The sequence below is a fragment of the Microchirus variegatus genome (genome assembly GCF_963457635.1).
Source record: "Microchirus variegatus genome assembly, chromosome: 5".
Taxonomy (NCBI): Eukaryota; Metazoa; Chordata; class Actinopteri; order Pleuronectiformes; family Soleidae; genus Microchirus; species Microchirus variegatus.
In genome coordinates this window covers 3,781,370-3,809,189 of record NC_139806.1, presented here as the reverse complement: position 1 = coordinate 3,809,189, position 27,820 = coordinate 3,781,370, and the positions used below count along the sequence as shown (strand labels likewise).

Genomic DNA, 27,820 nt, shown 5'->3' with positions numbered 1-27,820 from the left:
CTCAGAATTCTGAATTTTTCATTCAATAATCTCATAATTCTGCCTTTAATCTCAGAAATCTGACTTTTTCTTTAACAGAGAGTCTCTGGCTCAGTCCTGTTTCCCTGTTTCCCTTTTTCTTTTCTTTTTTTCTTTTTTAAATCATCTTGCTTTATTATTTTTAAAGCCGCAGTGAAGACACGGTTCTCTTCAGGCCGATAAAGCACTTTTAATCATCTCTTGTTTTTAACGATGTAGTCATATAGTTTTTGAGCCTCACAAAGGTTTTTTTTTTCTTCCAGCAGGGGTGCTTTTAATTGGGTGTGCATGAATTCACAGCCCCTCGTGTTTGTTGCATAATAAGCTTTCTTAGCTTAAGCGCAATTAGCATAAACACCACTTGTTTGTGCAGAAGAAGAGGGAAAGAGAGTCCTCTAATTAACACTTATGAACCTTAACAAAAGCATTGCTTTTAATTACAACAACATCAGCAACTAATGCTTCAATTCATCATACGCAATGCAGGTATATGCTATTGCATGGTACAATGCAGCATATTTATGCTATTATTACATTTAAATCAAATAAAGAATGGTCAGTGCTGCATAACAGAAAGTAAGATAAAGACAGAGTGTCATCTGCATAGAGAAGAACAACAGGTATGTATTATTGCATGGTACATACAATGCAGCATATTTATTTGATTATTAAATTAAAGGTCACATAGAGTGGTCCTGTTGCACATATATGTTAGTTATAGAGGTCTACTTAAATATATTAACTTGTTATTATGGTCAAAAACATCCTAGTTGCTGTAAACGAGCCGATAGAAATCTGTCTTTTTTGAAGCACTTGTCAGCCGCGCCGTTCCAGACATAAATCTCGCCTGAGAAGACAGACTGTGTTGTGATTGGCCAGTACCCCCCGGAAGTGACATTCGGCACACCCGCTCTCAGAAGCGCAGCTCCCCCTTCTGGAACTGTGGATGCACTGCAACTCATTATCAAAATGTTGTTTTTAACAGTGTTTAAAAATAGCTTCTTCACGACTCCCCGCCGCAGTCCCTTTGACGACTTTGAAGCGGAGTCAGACACCTCCACAACGGACGTTATTCTTCTTCTGCGGTTCAATGTACGCAACCGGATGTGCCCGGACTAGTGCCCGGAGCAGGACGTTCTGCTGTTGTGAAAAACCGGTGTTTTTACGTAACTATTACAGGATTTTCAGAGATCTCGCTGAGCCCCGAGATTACAATAAAACGCAGCGTTCTCAGCAGTGGCTGAACTGTTTGTTTAGAGCCTTCAGGGCTTCGTAAACAAGGTAATGACGCGGATACACACTAAAAAAAAACAGCGTTAATAGGAACTTCCGGTCTAGTTCCGCTTTAAAATCGAATAAGGAACGGTCAGTGCTGCATGACAGAAAGTAAGATAAAGAGAGCGTCGTCTGCATAGAGACGAACAACAACAATTGAACACAAACGTAAATCATGTCGACTTAAAAAGGAGCAGAAGGGAATTAAGAGTGAGAAAAGTCCACAGGAGACTGAGACTCCACTGCAGCTGCTGTCAGAGATGCTGCAAATACCAGATTATCTGCTGTGAAGGGAAGCTCTCTTGTAATATCTTGTTACACAATGTTCATTTCTCTCAGTGCGCGATCGCGTCGGTGAGGTCACGGCCACTCCGGTGAAGCTCTCACCTGCAGCGTACCGGTGTTTTCAGCGGACGGACGAGACAGACGGATGATGACGAGTTTATTCAACGTGCGAATAGAGCTGTAACTGAACTGAACCTTTCATACTGAATCTATTTCAACGACTTTCTTCAGCCATTTATCAGACGGTGAGTCTTCGCATGAATATCTAAAGTCATAAATCTCCTGATCTCTGTGTTTTGCTTCCTCTTCATTCATATTCAGAATAGCCAAACATCAACAAACTCAATGCTCACAAAAGGGTGGAAGGATTTGGCCTTGGACGTCTGCTGAAGCCCGGAGAGCATAACAGAGGCAGCAAGTTCGGCACAAGGAAGAACTTCATTTGAGAGGACGTTTATGGAGAAATGAGCCTGAATCTAACTTAATTTACAACATCAGTACACGACTGACTGAAGAGTTAAAGTCGATCGCTTTTGTCCTGCATATTTAGGACATTTAGAGGACACAAAAGTAGACAATAGACAATAAATGGTGGCACATATCACCAGTGTGACTGATGGCTTGTAGAGTTTGTTTTGAAGCCAAGAACCCACAACTTGCTCTGTACTGCAAATAGCTGAGATTAAAGAAAAACTAATTTTCATTCTGACTTTTTCTTAAATCTCAGAATTATTGTGACTTTATGAGATTTAAGTCAGAATTCTGATATTAGTTTAATGAAAACCCTCAGAATGCTAAGGAAAAGAGGCAGGATTCTGAGATTAAAGAAAAAGTCAGAATTCTGAGGAAAAAAGTCATCGTAATGAGATTAAAGTCAGGATTATGAGATTAAAGTCAGGATTATGAGATTATTTAGTTTTGAGTAAAAAAGATTGAGTAAAGCAGGATTCTGAGATTACAGAAAGAGTCAGAATTCTGAGAAAAAAGTCAGGATTAGGAGATTAAAGTCAGGATTATGAGATTAAAATAAATTCTGAGATGAAAAAAAAAAAATCTCAGAATTTTTGACTTGAATTCTGACTTTAAAAATATATATAAATAATTCTGACTTTTTACATAATTCTGATTTGTTGTTAAATCTCATAATTCTGGTTTTTCCCCCCCCTCACAATTCTGACTTTTACCTCCAAATTCTTACATGAGGCCCTAACACCAAAATCATGCCTTCCCTCTGCTCCCCGGAGAAGTCTAATTCCTTACCAGATGGAAGCCAAAAGAGCCATCCAAGATGTGTTAGAAAGTGACATCAACATAGTTTACTTCCATATTTTAGTTGCTTTGGGATCTACAGGAAACCCCCCCCCCCCCCCCCCCATCACCCACACTACACCAACATACACAGGTCTGGACGTCCTCATCGTCCACTGTGGTGAACACAATGTCAAACAGGTCAGTGGCCTCAAGATGGCGCACATGATGGAGGACGACCTGCACCAGATTCTGCTGATCAGACTCCAGTGAACGTGCGTTTTTCATAGTGTTTTATTGTTCAACTCTTTGTTTGCACGTCTTTAGTTTTAGTACCAGCACATTCCAAACAATCTCACTGTCAATTAAAAACACAAACAAACCTTGAGGACATTTTGGGTCAACTTTACCAACTTATAAGTGGAAATACTCCCACGTGAAGTTTCATTCTAATGACCTTTACTCCACTTACGTTGTCTTAGGCCCCCGAGAGACTGACGAGCTGACAAATAAATATGCAGATTCTACGACCGCATGAGTGGGAGTGTTTTCACTTTTTCATCACATCAAGATAACGAAGACGTCTCTCACAGAGGCAGCGCCGCAGCCTGGGAAGGTTTTTGGAGAGTGACTTTGTGACTTTAATCTCAGAGTTATGACTTTTTTCTCATAATTCTGACTTTTTTCCTCAGAATTCTGACTTTATCTTTTGATAATCTCATAATTCTGACTTTTTTCCTCAGAATTCTGACTTTATCTTTAAATAATCACATAATTCTGACTTTAATCACAGAATTCAGATTTTTTTTCTCATAATTCTGACTTTCCTCATAATTCTGACTTTTTTCGCCTCATAATTCTGATTTTATGTTTAAATAATCTCAGAATTAATTTTTTTTCTTTCTCTGAATTCTGACTTTTATCCTCATAATTCTGACTTTATCGTTAAATAATCTCAGAATTCAGACTTTTTTCCTCGAAATTCAGACTTATTTCCTCATAATTCAGATTTTTTTCTCATAATTCTGACTTTGTTCCTCATAATTCTGACTATCTTTAAATAATCTCATAATTCTGACTTTTTTCCTCATAATTCAGATTTTTTTCTCATAAGTCTGACTTTTTTCCTCAGAATTCTGACTTTATCTTTTGATAATCTCATAATTCTGACTTTTTTCCTCAGAATTCTGACTTTATCTTTAAATAATCACATAATTCTGACTTTAATCACAGAATTCAGATTTTTTTTCTCATAATTCTGACTTTCCTCATAATTCTGACTTTTTTCGCCTCATAATTCTGATTTTATGTTTAAATAATCTCAGAATTAATTTTTTTTCTTTCTCTGAATTCTGACTTTTATCCTCATAATTCTGACTATCTTTAAATAATCTGATAATTCTGACTTTTTTCCTCATAATTCAGATTTTTTTCTCATAAATCTGACTTTTTTCCTCATAATTCTGACTTTTTCTTTAAATAATCTCATAATTCTGACTTTAATCTCCAAATGTTTACATGAGGCCCGAATACTCTTTAATACTTTTTACTGATCAAATAAAATCTATTTGAGATTCTGAAAAAAAACTTAGATTTGGTTCATGCGTGCGTGTGTGTGTGTGTGTGTGTGTGTGTGTGTGTGTGTGTGTGTGTGTGTGTGTGTGTGTGTGTGTGTGTGTGTGTGTGTGTGTGGAAGCTTCAGTGATGAAGTGAAGCCTTTTAGCTAAAAACAGGAAGTTTTGCTCGGTTGTCAGCTCTCAGGAGAAAACACCACGGCCTTGACTCTGCTCACGATGACTGATGGGGTCTCACCTTAGGTTTCCAGGGTAAATGGAGGGTAACATGTACTACATGTTCTGCTCATGCTCGACGGGAGCGAGGCAAGCGAAGGCCACAGGCTGTGAGCTTTTATAACGCCCACGGTTAATGGGAAAAGGTCAATTCCTGCTGAGTTTAAGTGTATAATTCTCACAGGTTCACACAGAAGCAAATGCTCGATCGCATGTCGTCAATATCTTTTAAAAAATATCTTTTTACTGTTTTTGTGTGCTCTAGAGTTCATTCCTGTGCACCGGTTCATCTCTCAGGCTTAGAAAGAAAATCTCTCGGTCTTTTACCAGGACAAAGACAGTTTTATATTACAGTTTTAACCCGAGCAAGGACTTTAGCAAAATTCCCCTAACCAAAAAAATCTCAACAGCTGTGCCCCAGCACTCGGTTTCAACCGTTTACATAATATAACACTTGAGTTGTTTGGAGGTTACAGGGAGTCCTGTTATCAGGTTTAGTTTATTTGATCTATTTTACTTTCAGGGACAAGCGCCGGGTCCAACGGCGCATTGCTTTGCTCTTTAGATACAACTGCAAACACATTCCAACTGACTTTTTCAACAGACAGTAACACATATTTAGGGCCGCAGATCCTTCTGAATCCACTCCGGGTCCGTTTGCTTGGAAAGGCCGGTTCGTTTGGGGAGCTGTGAACACGCAATGAAACTGCGACAAACTCTGTTCTGCGCCTAAAAACGTAGTCTCGGTTCGCTTCAAGTGAAACCATAATTCAGGAAGTGGGACTACAACGCAGGGCATTGTGGGTAAACGCAAACAAAACATAAACACGCATGTTGAACGCTAGCCCGATGTTGCAGCGTATATGTGTCGTATGTTCACGTAAAACGACAGGATTTGATGCAGCTGCATGTTTTTTGCGCTTATGAGGAGGAAACAGAAGTTCTAATAACGGTAAAAAAGTCGTAGCATTAAAAAAAAACAGAATATTACAAGAATACATTTTTAATCTTTTGAGAATAAAGTCGTAATCTTATGAGAATAACATATTAAGATATATACAAGAATAAAGTCGTAATCTTTCGAGAATAAAGTCGTAATCTTTTGAGGACAAAATCAGACTATTACGAGAATTAAGTCATAATCTTTCGATAATAAAATGTATAAAAGTTTAAAATCGTAATGTTTTGAGAATAAAGTTGTAACATTAAAAAAGTCGTAATATTACAAGAATGGTCGTAATCTTTAAAGAATAAAGTCGAAATATTACAAGAGTAAAGTCGCAATCTTTAGGGAATAACGTTGTAATCCTTTGAGAATAAAGTTGTAATTTTATGAGAATAAAGCCTTAATCTTTAGAGATAACGTCATACCATTAAAAAATCGTAATCTTATGGGAATAAAGTCGTAATATTAGGAGAATAAAGCAGTAATGTAATCCTCAGGGACTGAACACCACCTCTCTGGACTACATCACCTGGCTGATAATCCAAACACTGTCCCTGACAGAGTTCACCAACATTTACACAGACCTCTATAAACTGATTGCTACGTTCAGGCTTTAAATGTTTAAAGGTGCAGTGAAAGAGACTCACCGTCGGCCTTGAGAAAGAGCAGATTTACATTTTCACCGACGGAGTCGATTATGAGCAGAAGAAGAAATCAGCAGTGATGCTGAGTGACTATACTATGGGATGGCAGGGAGCTGCGGAGTTACACAGCTGCTAAACAATGTTTTACGCTTCATCGAACTTTAATTAGCGTTTCATTGCACTCCGAGGTCACCGCGCTCGAGCTCAAACTTGTTTTACACCTTGCGAGGTGCTACTTCCTCTAATTGCTCACTGTACGGGCAGCGAGCCAGTTTACAAGTTTCACACTTTTATTATTTTCATCACATCACCTCCCACGATATATTTCTTTGTCGCCGCCCTTTGTCACCTACGACGTCACGAGCGAAACTAAACTGTTTAATCGAGGCAACGGCCAAGCGATCGCGAGACGATCCAGAATGCACGCGCGTGATCTCAGATTCTGGATCGCCTCGTGGTCGCGATTCTACGAACACCGGTCCTTTACGTACAATTATGTACACCTTTATGATGTGTTTTCTATGTTGCACCAGTTCTACTTTGATCATTTGAATACTAACAACACTAATCAGCAGCGCTCCATTGTTATGTAATGTCACAGTGAATGGGACCTTGGCTCTGTTTTCACGTTTTCTGGGGCTTTTGTTCCATTGTTTTTGGGTTGTTTTTCTTCTTCTTCTTTTTAGGACAAATGCATCTAAAACAGATTTGGTTCAGATTCAACTGCTTTATTTTACTGCCCTGTAATGTCCTGAAGGTTTTCCAGTTTTCTCCTGCAGCCAACGGGGAAATACATTTATACTGAATCGCCACTAAGGGGGGGGTAAGTCTGTTGTAGTTGATTGAAGAGAATGATCCTATTTCTCACTTAATGTCAATTATGCTCTGTTTTAGAGGGATACACTACCGTTCAAAAGTTTGGGGTCACTTAGAAATGTCCTTATTTTTGAAAGGAAAAGCTCCTTTTTTCAATGAATATAACATTAAATGAATCAGAAACAACTATTCTAGCTGCACACGTCTGGTTTTTAATGGAATATGTACATAGGTGTATAGAGGCCCATTTCCAGTGTTCTAATGGTACATTGTGTTTACTAATTGCGTTAGAAGACTATTGGATGATTAGAAAACCCTTGAAAACCCTTGTGCAATGATGTTAGCACAGCTGAAAACAGTTTTGCTGGTTCTTTGACGAAAGCAAAGTGAATAAAAATCATTATTTCTAATCTTGTCAATGTCTTGACTATGTTTTCTATTCATTTTGCAACTCTTTTGATGATTAAAAGTCTGACTTTTAATGGAAAACACACAAACAATTGTATAGGTGACCCCAAACTTTTGAACGGTGTAAGTTTGCCACTTTATCTCATGGTCAGCTTAGCTCATTCATCAGTAAATTTTGAATGCATAGAAGCAGAAAAACGATGATTTTTCTTTCAGGACTGGTTGCAGGAGCGTGAGCCGTTCACAAACGTTGGTTAGCGCCTGAAAAAAAGGCTTTTTTTTTTTTTTTTTGTAAGAGTGAGGAACAAAAGCCACTTGGTTTGGTCCAGAACAGACTCTCTGCTCTTTGTTTACCTGTCTCCTGGTCGCACTGATGCTCACACGGGTCCAGGAGGCGTCGTCCACACAGCTCATTGACCCATGGCCCGCTGGCATTCTGCTGGTAGTACAACAAGATCTGGGCAGGGTTCAGCCAGTCTGAAGCGTCCAACTGGCTCCCCTGCAGCAAAATAAACCTTGATCCTGAGGAGGAGGAGAGAAACAGAAGAAAAAGAAAATTAGATGCAGAGGGAGGAACTGAGGGCCAGAAGAGAAAGAAAAGGATGTGGACACTGAATGCAAAGATGAGAGGATGAGAGTGAGAAATATTTGACTTTCTAAGCTTTTTTTAGTTTTTCAGAAATGTCCCCTCGACTTTTTTTAAGAACAAGCGGAAAACAAATGTACGAACGAATGGATTTGAACCAGATTGAAAAATTGTCTGCCCAATGAAAGACGCTGCATTAAAAAGAGAAATAAAAGCCTCGAGGAAAAACCTTCAGAAAATACATTGTTATGAACATTTTAATGAAATATAAGCTGAATTACATGTTCAACTCAACCTTCAAAACGTGCTAATAGAAGCATTAAAATGCACATAGTTGAAAAAAGTCATACACTTTGAGGGTAAGTTTTAGTATTCATATATAATACATAAATACATATATATGTATATACACATACAAACTGCATCAAATTACAAACAATATATATGTGTATATATATATATATGTATATATATATATATATATATATATATATATATATATATATATATATATAAGGGCTGTCAAAAGATTAAAATTTTTAATCAGATTAATCACAGGGTAGCTGTGGATTAATCACGATTAATTACCATTCGTAAATATGCCAGAAAAATTCAAATTTTCTCTTTATATTGTTGTAGGAACGGAGAGATAAATAAAGTATGTGAAAATATAAATGTAAAGAACAATAAAATACTGTAAATAACTTGTAAAAAATCTATACAAACTTAGTAAAAAATAAACATTACATTGTAAAGAACCCACATTATAAGACAATATAAATAAATAGAAAAAAAAATGCTGTAAATAAGTTTAAAAAAAACTACACATTGCACTGTAAATAACTCACATTATAAACAAAATATAAAGTATATAAGTTAAATAGTTTTCTTGTGGAACTAAACCCACAGCAGGAGAAGCACTACTTCTACTAGTTAGCGTTAGCGTCAGCTAGCATTCTGACGCTAACGTTAGCTGCTGTCTGTGTCCCCGTTAGTTAGACAGTGACTGTTAATGTTATGATTATATCATTATCTGCGCCAGCAGCGCCACTTACAACTGTGTGTCTTTCTTTCTTTTTTCTTCATCCTCTTTTTTTCTTCCTCTTCTAACTTACTGATTGATAACTCCTCTTCATTTTCCTTCAGCTTCACACAGGTTAACGTGAGGTGACGTGGGGCCCCTATAGTTGCCCGCCGCCTTGCCTGTTCATAAACTGCACGTCTACCCGTAGCGCGATGAAAGTTAGAAAGTGCGTTAAAGCGGAACTAGACCGGAAGTTCCTATTATCGTTTTTTTTGGTGTGTATCTGCGTCATTACCTTGTTTATGAAGCCTGACGGTTCGAAACAAACAGGTCAGCCATTGCTGAGAACGTTGTGTTTTATTGTAATCTCGGGGCTCAACGAGATCACTGAAAATCCCGTTATAGTTACGTAAGCAGCGGTTCTCCTGAACAACCGATCGTCCTGCTCCGGGTGGTAGTCCGGGCACATCCGGTTGCGTACATTGAACCGCAGAAGAAGAATAACGTCCGTTGTGGAGGTGTTTCACGAGCAAAAGTGTCTTCTGACTCTGGGTCTGACTCCGGTTTAAAGTCATAAAGGGACTGTGGCGGGGAGTCGTGACGAAGCTATTTTTAAACATTGTTAAAACAATGTTTTGATAATGAGTAGCAATGCATCCACCGCTCCAGAGAGGGAGCTGCGTTTCTGAGAGCTGACGTGATAGATTACGTCACTTCCAGATACCTGGCCAATCACAACACAGGTGGGAAGGCCCTACGCTGGCTGGCCAATCACAACACACTCTGTCTTCTCGGGCGAGATTTATGGCTGAAATAGCGCGACTGACAAGCGCTTCGAAAAGGACAGATTTCAATCGGCTCGTTTACATCAACTAGGAGGATTTTGACCATAAAAACAACTTAATATATGTAAGTAGACCTCCATAACTCACATATATGTGCAACAGGACCACTCTATGTGACCTTTAATGCGTTAAAATATATTAACGCATTAAAATCATTTTATTCTGTGCAGCTAAATTTATTTATATTATAAACAAATATTGTTTATAATATAAACACGTGTATATATATATATATATATATATATATATATGTGTGTGTACATTATGGATATACATATACACATATATATGTATTTATGTATTATATATATATATAAGGGCTATCAAAATTAACGAGTTAACGCAGGATGATTAAATTGTGGAATTAACGCGTTAATTTATTTTTTACGCATTAACGCACTTTCTCACTTTCATCGCGCTACGGGTAGACGTGCAGTTTATGAACAGGCAAGGCGGCGGGCAACTGCTTGGGGCCCCACGTCTCCTCATGTTAACCTGTGTGAAGCTGAAGGAAAATGAAGAGGAGTTATCAATCAGGAAGTTAGAAGAGGAAGAAAAAAAGAGGATGAAGAAAAAAGAAAGAAAGACACACAGTTGTAAGTGGCGCTGCTGGCGCAGATAATGATATAATCATAACATTAACAGTCACTGTCTAACTAATGGGGACACAGACAGCAGCTAACATTAGCGTCAGAATGCTAGCTGACGCTAACGCTAACTAGTAGCAGCAGTGCTTCTCCTGCTGTGGGTTTAGTTCCCCCAAGAAAACTATATAACTTCTATACTTTATATTTTGTTTATAATGTGAGTTATTGAGTAGTTTTGTTTTTTTACGTTTTTTTCAAAGTTATTTACAGTATTTTATTGTTCTTTACATTTATATTTTCACATTTTATTCATCTCTCTGTTCCTACAACAATATAAAGAGAAAATTAGAATTTTTCTGGCATATTTACGAATGGTAATTAATCGTGATTAATCCACAGCTACCCTGTGATTAATCTGATAAAAAAATGTAATCTTTTGACAGCCCTAATATATATATATATATATTATACATATATACATATGTATGTGTGTATATATATATAATGTACACACACACACACATAAATATATATATACATATATATATTATGAACAATATTTGTTTATAATATAAACAAATTTAGCTCCAACAGAATAAAATTATGTGCACTGTAATTTACACTTCCACGTCCTGGATTAATTCGTCATAAATGCAGAAAATCCCATCTTAATCCACTAATCTAGGCTTCAGTGACACAGCAGCAGTCAGGTTCACAGAGGTGAGTGAAGATTTTAAATGTGAAAACAGAAAACAGGGGCAGATATGACAGGGATTTTTTTTTTTGATGTGTACACTGTTTTCTGCTGCGTTTAATGAGGCTCTTCTTTAATCCTCACAGTGTGATATCGTTTCTACTTTTCTTTTTTTTTGACACAAACAAATAAATATATTATTTTCACACGCATAAATTCCCCCGACTTGTTCATGCTAATTAATCTCACAGGTTCACAAAGGTTGAGCATCACTTTACCGGCTCATATTTCTTTATTCTTTGTGTATTTTTTTTTATTTACCCTCATTTGAGCTTTTTACCGGAGCTAAAATGTGCCTCAGAGGGAAATGGAAGCACAAACGATTGCTTGTGCTGTTGTAATAACACTTAAAGACTGAGAGTTGGTGCATGATTTGCAGCTCAAATGTTGCCCGCTTGTCAGCTCGGGCGCTGATTTGTGAGCTGCGCGGTGGAAAATGTCAAGTTCTGTGTTCTCGACTCGCGGACCAAAGATCTGTCAGTTTGCGAACACGGGATGGAGTGGACATTTTCCTGACCCGGGCTCCTTTAACGACTCCTTGGCAGACCCTGTGTGTGTGTGTCACATTTACAGCCAACCCTCCTGATGATCCCGTTAAAACTAGAGCACGCCATGCAAATGGCTGGACGCCTCCCTGGTCGCTTAATTGCGGAGGCGACGGTTGTGAAAGTGCTAAGAAAAATTCAGAAACGAGAGAAATCAGCCACGCTTCTGTGTTTTTATGGCACTTTTATGTCCTTGTCTGATGCCTTTGGGCAAAACCGCAGATATGATGTAATAATTGTGTTTCCGCGTCATAAAGTCGACTCCGATATTAAGAACGAAGGGAAAGGGAAGGAGTGGACCGAAAAATATTGAGCGAAATATAGAAGCTGGAGTATGAAACGCCATAAAAAGACGCAACATTGGAGCGATACGTCTTCAACTAAAACCTTAGAAACCCTCACTTGGCCTGAATTTATTTAAAAAGCAATAAAAAACAGTGAGAATACTAAAATTTTCTGAGCTAAAAACCACGTAAATACCCACGAGATTGAGCTCAATGTGTTAAAAACAGGGCTCACTGCTGCCACCGGTGGTCACAAGATGTATTGTTGCAACGCAAAGCTTATTTCAAGTGATTTTTCTGCCTGATTTCCAACATTTCTCAACCAAAGTTGTAAAATAATCTATAAGAAATCGTTTTCGGATTGTTAAAATGAGTCTCTAAAGTAACGCTATACTTACGCAGGCACACATACGCAGTACACAGGTACGCTAGTTATTTGTAGCGCTGCTCTTTTCCTTTAATAAACAGACCGCTCCAGTTCGACTTTAGGCGCGCTAACGGCGCTAAAGATGCTAACAGAGCTAACTGGTAAACGGTGCCTGGACTCGTAAACGTCAACGTCACGCGCGTCTTTTTCCAGTCAGTCGTGGAAACGTGTCATGCGTTAATGTCCATTAGCGTTGACGTGCTAATGTGCCAAGCACTAGCATTTAGAGAGAGCACTGCTAATCGCGACGTCGCAAACCCTGTCGCCGCATTGCAGTCCAGTGACTAACAGTTTTAATTAAATGATTCTAATGATTCAGTTCCACTGAAAACAAGTAACGTGTCACTCGTTTGTGTGTGTGTGTCGCGTGTAAAAAACGATGTTACGGCAGTTTCATGTAGCCGTGCAGCGATGACTCCGCCCACATTTTTGCAGTGGAAAACCAACCTAAACTGTGCCGTGATGGAAAAGGGGCTTTATATCACTCTCATATATTATTGATTAAAAAACAGACTGTAGTTCCAGTTCGTCTGTAGGCGCGCTAACGGCGCTAAAGGAGCTAACGCAGCTAACTGCTAAACGGTGCCTGGACTCTCCTGAAAACTGCGTTACTTCAGAGACTCATTTTAACAATCGGGAGTCACGTAAATGCAACGTCACGCGTGTCTTTTCCCGGGTCAGTCCTGATGGAAACGCGCCATGCGCTAACATTGACGCTGCTAGCGTGCCCAGCACTAAATTTTAAGCTCATATTGCCCATTTGCTACCTCTTGACCAGACTCGACGCTCATTGGCCCCTAGGTCATTTGAGTTTGACACCCCTGATGTACAACATCAACCAAAAGTCTCCCGCTCTTAATGGTTGATGCCGAGAGGAAATTGGTATCTTTTCCTCTGAGTCGGATCAAATATCTTCCTGTGTTTAAAGAAACCTAAAAACACATGCAGCTGTCGGCATCTCCCTGTGGGCAGAATCCAGATTTCCATCCGATTCTCCGTGACATCAAATCAGTGTCTGATGAGATTGCAAGGGAGACATTTATGGAAACATTCTCAAATCGATCCCCAGGTTTTTTTGTAATTCAACGGGGGTGAATTTGCCATCTTTCATCTCCGTCTCTCTCTCTCTCTGAGCTTCAAAGTTCCCACCACGGACGACGACGACGACTCCCCTGGAATGTTAATACCTCCCCGGGCAGACGACGATGTTTACCGCCCGGAAATCAGCGGCGGCAGAAGCCCCGAATCAAATAGGACGAGCAGATGATAGATGAGCGGGGGGCCCTCGTCACTCGTCGAGAATACATCTGGACTCCTGCGACAGCTGAAAAATGCCAGCGAACCAGCAGGAGTCGGTGCACGGTGGTGTCAGGTCGTGTGATGGAGGGGGGTTTGCTGCAGGTGGCCACGGCGACCTGGCCTCAATGTGCTCTGTTGCTTTGAGGCCACATCTGTCCTGTCAGAAGGATGGAGGAGGTATGGAGGACGGGAGGGGGGGGGGGGTGGATGGGGCGGTCAACCTGACATTTACAGAACAAATCCAGCGACTCAAACCAGCGATGGAGTGAGTCCATCGCTGGTTTCTGAAAGCCCCTCCCCCCCATGGGGCCGGCTTTCAGCGCTCTGAGACGACTGTGTTCAAGTGGATTTAGAGCCTTACCGTCGGCGATGAGGTGCTCCGGCACGTGGAGGATTACTCGCACCGACAGGCTGCAGGAGAGGTGAGAGGAGTAAACCAGGCCGATGACACAGCTGATGACGCTGATCAGAGTCAGGGTGGTCTTGTTGATGGGGCTCCGTGGAGAACCTGCTGCTGGGAGGGAGGGAGGGAGTGAAGGAGGGAGTGAGGGAGGGAGGGAGTGGAACAACAGGGGGAGATAGAGTGAGAGGCTATTTTTATTTTATTATTTCATTTTTTTTTTTGCTACGTGCATGCACGAACATGCACGACCGTTCAAAAGTTTGGGATCCGCCTATGCACTTTATCTGTGTTTTCCATTAAAAGTCAGAGTTTTATTCATCAAAAGAGTTGCAAAATGAATAGAATATATAGTCAAGACATTGACAATATTATAAATAATGATTCTTAGAACCAACAAAACTGTTTTCAGCTGTGCTAACGTCACTGCACAAGGGTTTTCAAGCGTTTTCTAATTGTCCAATAGTCTTCTAACGCCATGAGCAAACACAATGTACCATTAGAACACTTGAAATGGGCCTCTATACACTCTTAGAAATAAGGGTACCAAAAAAAGGACTAAATTAAACAACAAACTATAAAACAATTGAATTGAATTGTTTAAATTCCAGCAGAACTTTCTCCTTCAAAAGCTGCTCGAGGTGTTTTTTTTGTTTTTTTTACCCAGAACCCCCCCTGATTTGACTCCAGCAGACATTTGCATGACACATTTTAATAATCACAACACTGCCGTCATCCCTCACTCACAATACTGCTAACGTGACGAAAAACGTTGAATTTCCTCACGAATCATCGTTTTTTTCTTTTTTTCGTGGATGTAAACAAGAGTTGGGGTTGGAGGGGGGGTGATGGGGGGGTGGGAATCGCTTTATTCTATTCTTAAAAGCGTCTAATTAAAGGTGTTGGCCACACTTCTTTCTTTCTGGCGGCGTCGCCCCGGTGTTTGTGACACCTGTGCACTTGACAGCGGGGAATAATTGGCCCTGAGGCATCGGCGGAGCTCTGTAACACCTTCTGACGGCAGCTATTATTTTAGGGGCATTGTCTCCTTTCATTTTTTTGGAGCTTTCATTTTATTCCCGCGGCCTCTTTTCTCTTTCAGTACTTTTCAGCACAGACACAAAAGCATGCCGACAGATAGTAAAAAAAAAAATAAAAAAAACGTGCTTCACTTTGTCGACTTCTTTTCCTCTTTCAAATGAAATAATATTTGAACGTAATATTATTTCCCCCTCAAACGACGTCTGATCTCATCGTCTTGACTCGACTGTCGGGCAACAAGACGGTACGACGGTGATGCTCTGAGATCAGCTGCACATGCTCACGACAAATATGTGTTTCCTTTAGGAGGGGGAATAAAAGTCACAAACACACACACACACACACACATAAACACTGCAGCGGTCCGCAGTGCAAGAGGTTGCTTGTCATGCGACGACGGCGATGCCGTCAGACGGACGGTGACACAACTGTAGGTGTACGAGAGAGTCCTCCTTACCCCCTGAGCCCCACGCGCTGTTGGCGTTACCGTTTCTCATACCTCGACTCCGGCGCCGGCTGCGGTTCGGATCGGTGTAAAAGGCCAGCTGAGGCTCGCTGTCGGCCTCCGTCCCAGAGTCCCCGTCTGGGTTCAAGAACGTAGAACCCGCTGTTGGATTCACACACACAAACACACACACACAAAAAAAAAATAACACACCTCGAAAAAAATTACTCATTGTGAGGAGGATTCGTCCTCCGGTTGAGAGTTTCCTTCGATCACAAATTAGCTAAGCTAGCTAACAAGCTAATGGACGAAGTCAACAATATCTTGCTTTTAAGAAAAACCGTGAACACTTTGACTGCTTCTACCAATCAGCTAACAGAGTCCAGGCACCGTTTACCAGTTACCTCCATTAGCTCATTTAGCGCTGTTAGCGTTAGCATTACTTTATCATTAATTTAGAGACTCATTTCAACAATCGGGAGTGATGTAAACCTTTTTCTGGTCACGACTGCTTCTACCAATCAGCTAACAGAGTCCAGGCACCAGTTTACCAGTAACCTCCGTTAGCTCCTTTAGCGCTGTTAGCGTTACTTTAGCATTAATTTAGAGACTAATTTCAACAATCGGGAGTGATGTAAACCTTTTTTCTGGTCACAACTGCTTCTACCAATCAGCTAACAGAGTCCAGGCACCAGTTTACTAGTCACCTCCGTTAGCTCCTTTAGCGCTGTTAGCGTTAACGATACTTTAGCATTAATTTAGAGACTCATTTCAACAATCGTGAGTGATGTAAACCTTTTTCTGGTCACGACTGCTTCTACCAATCAGCTAACAGAGTCCAGGCACCAGTTTACCAGTTACCTCCGTTAGCTCCTTTAGCGCTGTTAGCGTTAGCGTTACTTTAGCATTAATTTAGAGACTCATTTCAACAATCGGGAGTGATGTAAACCTTTTTCTGGTCACGACTGCTTCTCAACTCGAGTGCCATAAAAACACAGAAGCATCAATTCATGTATGTTTTAGATCTTCCTCTGCTAACTCCTCCCACTTTACAGGGAAACTACGGTGGCCTCTGTGCATCAGAAAGCATGTCCTTCTGCGTTTGTGTGTCTCTGTGTGACGCGCTCATTCAGGCCGCTGGAGAAAATAGAACGGACAAATATCCGTATTTACCGCTGAGGCCGTTTTATCCACACTCACTCCTGCATTTCTGTGTACTAATACACAACTTTTTTTTTTTTTTTTTTTTTTGGTAATTTAACAAACCTTTTATATTTTTTTATTCAAACCTCGTGATATTTTCTCGACAGAAGAGGTGGGTCAGTGCCGGTCAGTGATTTTAATCACTGCATATATGGGCGGATTGAAGTAATAATCCAAAAAATCAACTCTAATTACATGCATTTTCTGGCTCCTATCTTCTGCCTGATTAGCTGCTCCGGCTCCTCTTGGGTTTTTCTGCCACAGAGTGAAAGTTGAGAAACTGTTTTAGAACTGGAACACTCTAAAAGCTCTTAACTGGACCACGGAAGTGTCAGGTGCTGAGGCCAAATGCCTCTGCTGTGTTTACATTTCTGACGAGAGCTTTTGAGGGTCGAGTGTCTAGAGAGTTTCTTTTGTCCTGTAGCGTGTGAAAGTGTTTTCAATAATTAATACGTACGCAAAAAAAATACGTTTACAAAGAAGAAAAATAGGAAACCAGGTGATTTGTCTGTGGTTTTTAATGAGACTCTGTGTTGATGGTGATGCAGTGATGCAGCTGCAGCTGACGGCCGGCTGACTGCAGTCTATCAATCACACTCTGATCACAATCAGTCTCACACCTGTGCCAATCTATTTAGACAAATACATCCTCCTCCTTTACCACATCAACAGGCTTTCAAAGTTTTCAAATGTCTTTAGAGTGGATCCATCCATCCATCTTTTACCGCTTTATAATCCTATGGTCAATCTCGAGTGTCCAATTTACCTAATCCCCATGTTGCAACCCCAAGAAAACCCCAAGCGCACTTACTTTCAAGGGCCTTGAACATTTGGCATAAAAATGTCAAAAGTTTTTAATGTTGCAGCGATGGTTTCAGGGGAAAACGTAATTTTTTGCCAAGCTGCTTTATCGGCATACTTGTGTTGAGCGAGACTTAAAGGCACCATATGTAAGAATGTGGACAAAAACAGTGAAATTCCACAATACCTCTAAGTCAGGGGTTCTCAAAGTTTTGATACCTGAGGGCCAATTTAGGAACCCAACATTGGACTGAGGGGCCGCCAAAGAAAAAAAAACAGAAAGAAATCCTGTTTGTAATTATTTTAATGACCAGAATGCAGTTCTACAGTTTAGCATTAAGTAATAAGCGTTAATATAATGTAATTTAAGCATTACCCAGTATTTTGGCCATTGTTCTTATCTTCTAATTACAGGTTTATACCAAGTAACACATTTCTGTTACCATATATTTACTGGGTAAATAGCTAGTAATTGGGGGCTGTAGCTACCTGCTTATTACCAGCTTATAACACAATAATTCACTAAAATTCACCATATAGAAACCAGGTAAATACCCAGTATTTTTGTTTACACTTATTGGTCTGTATCCAGTAATGTCCAATAAACATTGAACAAGCTTAGTAGCTCCTGGATTAAAACTATCAACTGTAATTCATTGCGGGGCCGCCAGAAATGTTTCTGCGGGCCGCCATTGGGCCCCGGGCCGCACTTTGAGAACCAATGCTCTAAGTCTTTTAGGTTTCGTTTTCTCCGCCATTGTAGCTCAGACGTAACTGGCAACCCGTGGTTGCTCGGCAGCCGAGACTCTACTGGCTGCAATGATTGGTAGACGGCAGTAGGTGGCGCCACATGACGCCAAAACACAAACACGATTGGGGTTTCCCCCCCCCCCCCCGATGACGAACACACACGCCATGAAGTCGGTGTTTTATGATTTCAATGAACATCCAAAAATTACAGCTGATTAGAAGCAGAAAAAAAATCATTGCCTTTTCCCATCGGAAATGCTGTTTTCTTAATTAATCCTCAACCACTAATCCATTCAGCTTCATTACATAAGCTTTTTAAATGTGACTTTTTTTATGGAAAAAGTGCACTTTTGCATGTAAGTATTTTCCGGACGGAGGACTGTGAGGGAATGTGTTCAGTGAATATTATTATTATTGACCTCCGCTGGCGTTTGTCTGTCTGTTAGCAACGTAACCGTAAAAAGTCGCGGACGCATTTGGATGACATTTTCAGGAAATGTGATTAAATGAATCGATAATTTTGGCCGCGATCCGTAGCCGTTATCACTATTTTTATCTCTATTTTGTGGGAGTTCTGCGCTCTCCGAGTGCTTCTAGTTATTATTATTATTATTCAGTGAAATGCCGCCTCAGTAAAGTGACGGCAGCATCTGTGCCGTCACATGGTCACGGCTCTCAATAACGTTTATATCTTCCTGTTTCATTTTAAAACCTACAACGAAATCATAAAAACAGAGCTGATAAAGCGGCTTCCACGAAAGAAAGAAAGAAGGAAAGAGTTTGTCTGCCAACTGTGTTTCCCCCCACCACCACCACCACCACCTCCCATTGTTGGTGTGGGATCTTCTCCAGTTTAATCAACGGCTTTGTCTTGGTGGGGGGATTTTTTTTTAAAGCTCTTGTCACTGAACAATGTTAGCGTTATTTCCATCCTCATATATCCCGCTGCGGCGACAAATCTTTGGGTGCTTTGATGGATCCCTCCAACCCCTCCACCCTCATCCTCCTCCTCCTCCTCCTCCTCCTCCTCCTCCTCCTCCTCCTCCTCCTCCTCCTCCTCCTCCTCATCCTCCTCCTCACTTTGTGTTTTTTTTGCATCCCACGAACACTTGTAAAACAAGCTTTGAATACATGCCCTCTAAACAGAGCTAATGCCTGGGCTGAAACACACTCAGCTCTGCCGTGTTATGGCACTCTTCCATTGTCTGAGCGCTTTGTTTACCCAATCGTGTTGCACTTTACCGAGTTACCAAGTCCCCGCTGCTTAAAAAAAAAAAAGCATAATGGAGTCGCGGCGAAGCTCCGACGTTTTACGATCTCGACAACAACATGCAAAAGTGGAAAAGTCGCAGATGAGCGTATGAATGGAACTATTTTCCTCCATCGCATCTCCTTCCACCCCTTTTATCCTGCACTCGTCCTGGCACTTGAAAGTGAAAAAAATGGAAACAAAAGGTCGAAAGAAAAACGAGCCATTTCAGTTTCTGTTCCGACAGAACTTCACAATTTTCACTTTGGTGCAGAGCTTTTGAAAATTTCTGGTTAAAAATCGGCCAGTGTAAGGGGGAACATTGTTCTTTTTACACTACCGTTCAAACGTTTGGGGTCACCTATACAATTTTCCAAGTTTTCCATTAAAAGTCAGATTTTTTATTCATCAAAAAGAGTTGCAAAATGAATAGAAAATATAGCCAAGACATTGACAATGATTTTTATTCAAAATACAACTGTTTTCAGCTATGCTAACATCAGTGCACACGGGTTTTCAGGGGTTTTCTAATCAACCAATAGCCTTTTAACGCCATTAGCAAACACAATGCACCATTAGAACACTGGAAATGGGCCTCTATACACCTATGTACATATTCCATTACAATTTCTGATTCATTTAATGTTGTTTTCATTGAAATAATAATAATAATAAATAAAGACATTTCTAAGTGACCCCAAACTTATGAATGGTATATACCTTTGTATATCTCGGGATAAGTGTGTCTGTGCATATAAGTAGCATACTAATATATTATATTTTATATATATATAAAATATTAGGCCCATATTATCACCTTATGTAGGAAAATCTTAATTCATGTCATTATAGAGGTAGGATAAGGTGTTAATACGTGCTTAATGATGACTAATAAAAGGCTATTATGCAACTTATATAATATATAAGTTGCATAATAGCCCTTTATTAGTAAGTTAGTTAGTATGTTAATCAGCACTGAGTTAATGGTGAATATGTGTTCCCCGATCTAAAGTGTTAACTTCAGTTAAACTTCAGTTCCCGACAAACTCTTCCTAAATCTGTGTGTAAACTGACAGCAGAGTATAAAACTATAACTTGTGTGCCTCTGTTTTTAAAGTTTGGTGTTACTTTAGAGACTCGTTTTGACAATCGGGGAGTCACGTAAACATGGCGTCTCGCGCGTGTCTTTTTCCGGTCAGTCGTCATGGAAACGCGTCATGCGTTAACGTACGTTAGCTGCGCGTCTCTGGATCTCTGGGGCAGGTCTGGAGGATAAAGTGTGAGACAATGACGCAGCGCACACACACACACGCTACATTGTTCCCGTTCACGAGGCTGAAAACAAACAACAACAACAACAACAACAACAACAACAACAACAACAACAAAAAGTTGCGCACTGTTGCATTGCAGACCCGCGTATCTGCCTCCTTGCACTTCCTGCTCTCTGGGACGTCGCGAACGCAGTAATTAATCACCTGCACTAATTAAGACGGCGGTAACTTAAGTGTTGTAAGGTGCACAATTAAGACAATCGGAAAAAAAAAATTAAATAAACGTTGGCAAGTTTTTTTGGAACGAGCAATGAACGATACACCTGCTCAGCAATAATACTCATAAAATAATGATGGGGTCTGCAGGCTTCAGGGCGCACCAGTCGCTCTCTTTGACAATGCGTGCTCCCACTTGGCATCTTTGGTACTTTAAGTAGCCTTCCAAGTAACTCTGGAGTCCATTAAATGTGCTGACATATGGAGGGAAGAGAGGCGCTTGGGCATCTTCAGCAAAAAGGGGCGGAGGGGAGTCATTACCTTACCTGACAGTAATGGCTGCCGCACACACACACACACACACACAAAAGTTGCCCACTGAGGACAACGGGAGAAAAGACAAAACAAAGTTCTGTCCGTGTGCATATTTTATGACAAAAAAGGAGGAAAATCAGCCGCTGGAATCTTTTCCGACAACGCGGCGACTCAGAAATGCATGAAGCCGATGTAATTGCCTGCTTAGACGCTCCGATTCCTGGGCTGTTTGGAGAATGTGCTCCACCTGAAAGCACTGAACTTTAACAGAGTGTGTGTGTGTGTGTGTCAGTGTGTGAGAGAGTGTATAAAAAAAAAAAAATCTAAATTCATACACAGCTGCTACAGTCAATACAGTCAATAGAGTGTAAACAGGATTTTCTTTCTGGCTTCATGTTACGATTTTCTTTATTCTTAAGATGTTTTATTCTGTTCTGTAGTGGTTTGCACTCTTGTCTCTGCAGCAAGAAAACCTGGTGTAAGAGGCCATATTTAGCCCCAGTCCAGAATAAACCCAGGGTTAAAGCAGCCTAAGCTAGATTATACTCTGGATATAAACTACTGTCCAAAAGCTTAGAAATGTCACTAAGAAACGTCCTTATTTTTTGATGGAAATTCACTTTTTTTCCAATGAATATAAAATTAAATGAATCATAAATACACTCTATACATTGTTAATGTGGTAAACTATTCTAGCTACAAACGTCTGGTTTTTAATGGAATATGTACATAGGTGTATACTTATAAGGTACTTCTACAAGGGCTGAGGTTCTACCTGGAACCATTTGCTTCTGAAAAACCCTTTTCAAATGTTCTTGGTAACACTAATGGTTCCAAAAATAACCATTTGGATCCAGAGAACCCTTTAAAACCCCTTTCCCGAATAAAGGGTTTTAAAAGGGTTCTGGGTGGAACCTTTAGAACAAGGTTCTCCCTGGAGCCAAAAAGGGTTCTCCTACGAGGACAAGCCGAAGAACCTTATATGGTTCTACTGAGCACTTTTATTTGTAAGAGTGTATAGAGGCCCATTTCCAGTGTTCTAATGGTACATTGTGTTTGCTAATGGCGTTAGAAGGCTATTGGACGATTAGAAAACCCTTGTGCAATGATGTTAGCACAGCTGACAACATTTTTATTTGGAATAAAAAAAATCATTATTTCTCATATTGTCAATGTCTTGACTATATTTTCTATTCATTTTGCAACTCTTTTGATGAATAAAAGTGTGACTTTTAATGGAAAATACCAAATAATTGTAAATTGTATAGATGAGCCCAAACTTGTTAAGCTAAGTTCTGTCATTTTGTATATTTCAAAATAAAAGGTGACAATCTACCACGTCGATATCACTTGTTTGGGATAAATGTATGAAACTTTACTAAAGTAGTCGATGACTTCTAATATCCTATATTTTGTTCGGCTGCCGCTAATTTCAAGAACATGGTTTTTTTTTCGGCTAAAATATAGATCATACTCGGGTTTGTTCTGGATCTGTTACAGCAGGAACAAGAGCCTTTGTGCATGGACTTTGCATGGTTTTTAAATTCTATGATGGTTGTTCGTCCGTGTGATGGACTGGCCAACTGTCAGTGGAGATATTGGGACGGGGCCTTAGTTCACTTATTGACGTGGGACATTTCTGGTTGGCGTTACCAGGCGAGTCTATTTTCGCTCTTTTATGTGAGGAATCCAGCTGAAAATGAACGAAAGAGGCTTTTTCTTCCACTGTGTTGTTGTCATCGTTAGACGCCGTCGACTCTTTCATCGCTCTCTTGTTAAAGTCCGTCAGCCGTAGCTGGGAACGCAAGCGTCGCAAGCGGCGTCTGCAGCTCGAGGCCACGTTACAGAACTTATAGTGTGTGATATTTCAATTTTTCAAGTGTGAAGTGCCGCTTTCTGCCCGGTGTGCGGGGCCACTCGCTCTTTGTTCTCGCCTTTTATTGTGGATGCTTTTTTTTTTTTTTTTGACTGCACTCTGCTTCTTACGCCGCCGCCATGACGGCTGCAGGTGAAGCCCCTGACGGCCAGAGCAGTACACTGACTGAAAGGAAAATGCTCTGGCAACCACGTTAGGATGTAAGTGATCATCCGTTCCAGTGCATCAACATGAAAGAAGGTGGAATAGACGAAGAAAAACCACATCTGAGCTTCGACGCTTGTGTTTTTTTTCCTACTTGAAAAGTTTATACTTCCAAAGTTTCTCTTCACAGTCACCGGTGCCATAAAAGTGTTTTTAATTGGCCTGAAAATAAAGCATGCAATGCAGCCAAGAGTGGAGCAAAGTGAACTATGGTCTGGGGGTCAAATGAAAATTTCCCAAAATGATATTTTTGAAAATGTCTCCCGTCCTCTTTATCATAACGGGCGCCTGTCTCTCCATGTCATGAGCGGCCGCTCTTTTTCGGCGCCTTCAGTTTCCTGTCACAGGGTACATGATGCATACAAGAGATGAGTGTGTGTGTGTGTGTGTGTGTGTGTGTGTGTGTGTGTGTGTGTGTGTGTGTGTGTGTGTGTGTGTGTGTGTGTGTGTGTGTGTGTGTGTGTGTGTGTGACGGCGAAGACTGAGGAACATGAAAAGTACTCCAGATTGATTGACTGAATGATTGATGAATGGGGTGGACGTTTAAAATCATAACGGAACACAAAAAGGATAAAAGGATGTGATGTATATGACATGTATGTGTGTGTGGTTTCACATTCACTGCACACACACACATACACACACTGTGTGTGATGATGTGATGAAGGAATTCATCTCTGGGGATTATTGGTGTACAACATCAATCCTGATTGCTAGCTTGCGTTAGTAGCTGATGCTAGTAGCAACACCTATAAAGCCAGTCAAGCTAGAAATGTTGATGAGGAAAGGAGCAGGTAAATATGAGCTAACTAACATTTATTTATGTTTATTTATCAAATCTTTTTAATAAAAAAGACTGAAACTGAGATGTGTAGACTTTGTGTAGACAACTGAAAAACATTTTTTCAGTTTGAGACGCAAAATGCAAGGCTGGGCGGGTAAAGAACTACACTACTAGCTACTGGCTACTACTAGCGCTGCTAGTAGCAACACCACATTTATTTATGTTTATTTATTTACTGTTCTTAAAACTTCTTAATAAAAAAACTGAAACTGAGAAGTGTGAACTTTGTTTTACGACCAAAACATTTTTTTTAAAGTACCGAAATAAGGTACCTTTTGGTACCGGTACCGAATTCCAGATACCACATCGGTTAGTAGCTAAGAATTTGGATTGTGGTTGGGTATGAGCTGGCATTAACTGTGGTTAAAGATATGGATAACGCTGTTGTTGTTGAGGTCGTTGTCCGAATGAATACGAAGGAATATCTGAACACGTGACACTGTCGTCTCACCCATTGATTTCCAGTGGCGGCCATTTTTTTTGTCCGAGAAGAACAACAGCCATTTTTAGACTGTGAGAATATTTCAGTTAAGTATATAATGATTATTTGGATCATCGTGAGGCGGCTGAAGGTTCACTCACAAATAAAGTGCATTAAAAGCAATTGTGGGGTTTGATTTTTGAATTCTGATTGATCAAAAACATAATTTTTTTCAGTGTGCATTGGTCTTCCATTACAATTGACTAATCATTTATGATTTTATAAGACTTATTATACTTTTCTCAAAGTTATTGTGCTATGATGTCAGCACAGACGCTGATTCTAATTTCCAAAAGCTCCAACGTGCAGCTGTGAAGAGACAACGACGCGCTTTAAACCATTATTACAAAGTGTTAGCTCTTCACTCTGTGTGTAGCGACAACCTTGAGGCAACGCCAGTGTTTTTCACAGTGTGACATTTTCTCCGGGATGTCTCGTCCAACCTCGCGTAAAAGACAAAAAAAGGAAATTTTCAAACAACTATTCCTGCTCCTTTCAAGCTAAATCAGAAGCCGGTGTTGACTCCGCGGGCTCTTAAGCACAACAACAAACTCATTTAATCTCTTCAAAATCAAAATCAGAGGTAACCGTCTGCGAGTGAGGCCCGACTACCCTGCACCTCCTGTGGGGAAATGACTCAATTTTTTTTTTTTCGACCGCGTTAAAATCAGCCAAAACTGGCAGCAAACGCAACGGCTGATGTGTCATCGCCGTTTGAGTTCGTACGACGTACTCGCACACCTCGGGCGAGATTAGCATCCATCTACGGTTGTGTGTGTGTGTGTGTGTGTTTCTGGACATCTGGTGATAAAAAGGCTTTTATACCTTCAGGCTGTAGCGTTTTTTTGGATGTAAAAATAAAACAATGTAAGTACACTGTGAAGCTGCTTGTTGCCGCCGGCGGTGCATGTGTGTGTGTGTGTGTGTTGTCTCTGTCAGAGGGTAAGTCAGTGGGAGGGGGGGAGGGGGGGGGGGGGTGACTCACCGCGGGTGTTGCTGGAGAGACGCTTGCGTTGGCTGGTGGAGGTGTTGTGCGGGAGCAGGGTGTTCTGCTGGTGGTTGCTGTCGATGGGACTCGTGGCGATGATGTTGTCCTTGTATTTGTTCATTAGAGCCAGCTTTGTGTTATCGCTCACTGTGGAGGAGAGAGAGAAAGAGGGGATTTAATTACAAACACAGCAGCAGCAGCAGCAGAAATAGAGAAGAATAAATAAATATATAACACGCATCGGCCTGAAAAGCTCTCTCTCAAAATTGACAAAGCAGCCACTTGGGAATGAAAAGCCATGTTTTTTTTTTTTTGTTTTTTTTTGACAGATTATTTTAAAACCTTAAATGAATCATGCATAGAGTGAAGTAAATGCTTTGAAAAGAGAATATAGTGTTAGCGGTTTGCCAAACCTTCCATGTGGGGGAGCCACTTTTTAAAGATGGCATAATGTGACGGGTGAGCGCAACATAGCGGCTCATTTACAGCTACGTACAGCCGTTATTATTATTATTATTATAATAAAATAAATTCAGTTTTATTATGCGTTACCTATGGCCTGGAACTTGGACAGGAACATATTTTCGCGTTTGATCTTAGATTTATGGAGGACCAAAAATGAGAGATAAATAAATAAATATTTGTAGCAATATTGTACAGAAATAGCCCTTTCAATGATGAAAATGTATTCTTTTTTTGAAGTAATTTATGTTTTTAAATATTTATTTCTGCATTTATTTATCCATCCATTTATTTATTTATTGTTTTGTCATGTTTGGTCCTCCATATAGACGTGGTTTTGGTTACATTGCCATTTATTAAAATGATAACTGTGACTATTCAAATTAAAATAAATATAATAATTAAATTATTATAACAGAAAAAAATGATCTTCACATAATGAAATCAAAAGTTTGTTTATAATTATTCTTATTGATTATTGCTTGTATTTACTTTATTTAAAGGTGCCATATGTAAGAATGTGGCCAAAAATGGTAACTACACTCACATTCAAAATACAGAGGTCTTTTAGGTTTCGTTTTCTGACGCCCAGCTGAGACTCTACTGACTGCAATGATTGGTAGAGAGCGGTAGGTGGCGCCACATGCCAAAACATGATTTCAAAATATAAACATGATTTGCAGTCTGCAAAATATTTTTTTTAATTAAAATATTTTGTCTGTACTGTTGATGTTGGTGAGTTCAGTTTGTTATATGAACATTATTCCTGAGTCTCTGTGACATATTAGGAGGATTTTATGGCCAGTTGCTTTAGATTTATTACATAATGCACCTTTAAATGTATTACTTACACATTTTTGGATTCGCACCATTGTGCGTTCACATTGGACAAACGGGTTTTCCACCTCATTTGGAAGTGGCTAAACTTTACACACTGTACCTTTAAAAAGACAGGACTTTCTCTCAAATTACGACACAATGGAAGTTAAATAGGGTTTGTCAGAAGAAGGAAATTGGGTCAGGTATTGTTGAATGTTTTCCATTTTTTTTAATATATTTTTTTTTTATCCTGCTGTGAAGACGTCCAAAAATGAGACAGAAGAAGAAAAGCGTCACGTTGCACAGAAGCTTCATAGACCAGGATTTTGCTTAGAATCTTTGTTATTTTGTCCAAATTCCACATCCATTTTCCAGGTGACCTCTGTGTTTATTTAATATTCCATGCGTGGTCTACTAGCAGCGTTGTTTTTGTCTCGTCCGTCTCATTAAGCATCTTAAATGCACAACACACACAGGGTTTTCTCTGCCTCCCTCTCATCTCATCTGGGGGGGTGGAGGTTGTTTGTTTGGGTTTTATAAGAACACTGTGTAGCAACGCTGTCACCAGAACTAATCTATTGATGAACCGCGGCGTACAATCTGCCGCTAATTGAAATTCAGAGACTTTTACCTGCATTAAAAACACTCCACTTCAAGGAGCAATTCCCCCG

General features: G+C 40.1%; 1 protein-coding gene across 1 annotated transcript in view; it reads right to left on the bottom strand.

Moving 5' to 3' along the window:
• Nucleotides 1-27,820, bottom strand: part of astn1 (astrotactin 1) — a gene marked incomplete at both ends in the record, with an annotated part of 401,060 nt that overhangs the window by 262,535 nt on the left and 110,705 nt on the right. The window contains 4 exons of the mRNA XM_083888886.1: nucleotides 7,785-7,952; nucleotides 14,143-14,295; nucleotides 15,680-15,829; nucleotides 25,866-26,015. Of these exons, the coding sequence (XP_083745012.1) occupies nucleotides 7,785-7,952; nucleotides 14,143-14,295; nucleotides 15,680-15,829; nucleotides 25,866-26,015 (621 nt within the window). The remainder of the gene's footprint in view (nucleotides 1-7,784; nucleotides 7,953-14,142; nucleotides 14,296-15,679; nucleotides 15,830-25,865; nucleotides 26,016-27,820) is intronic.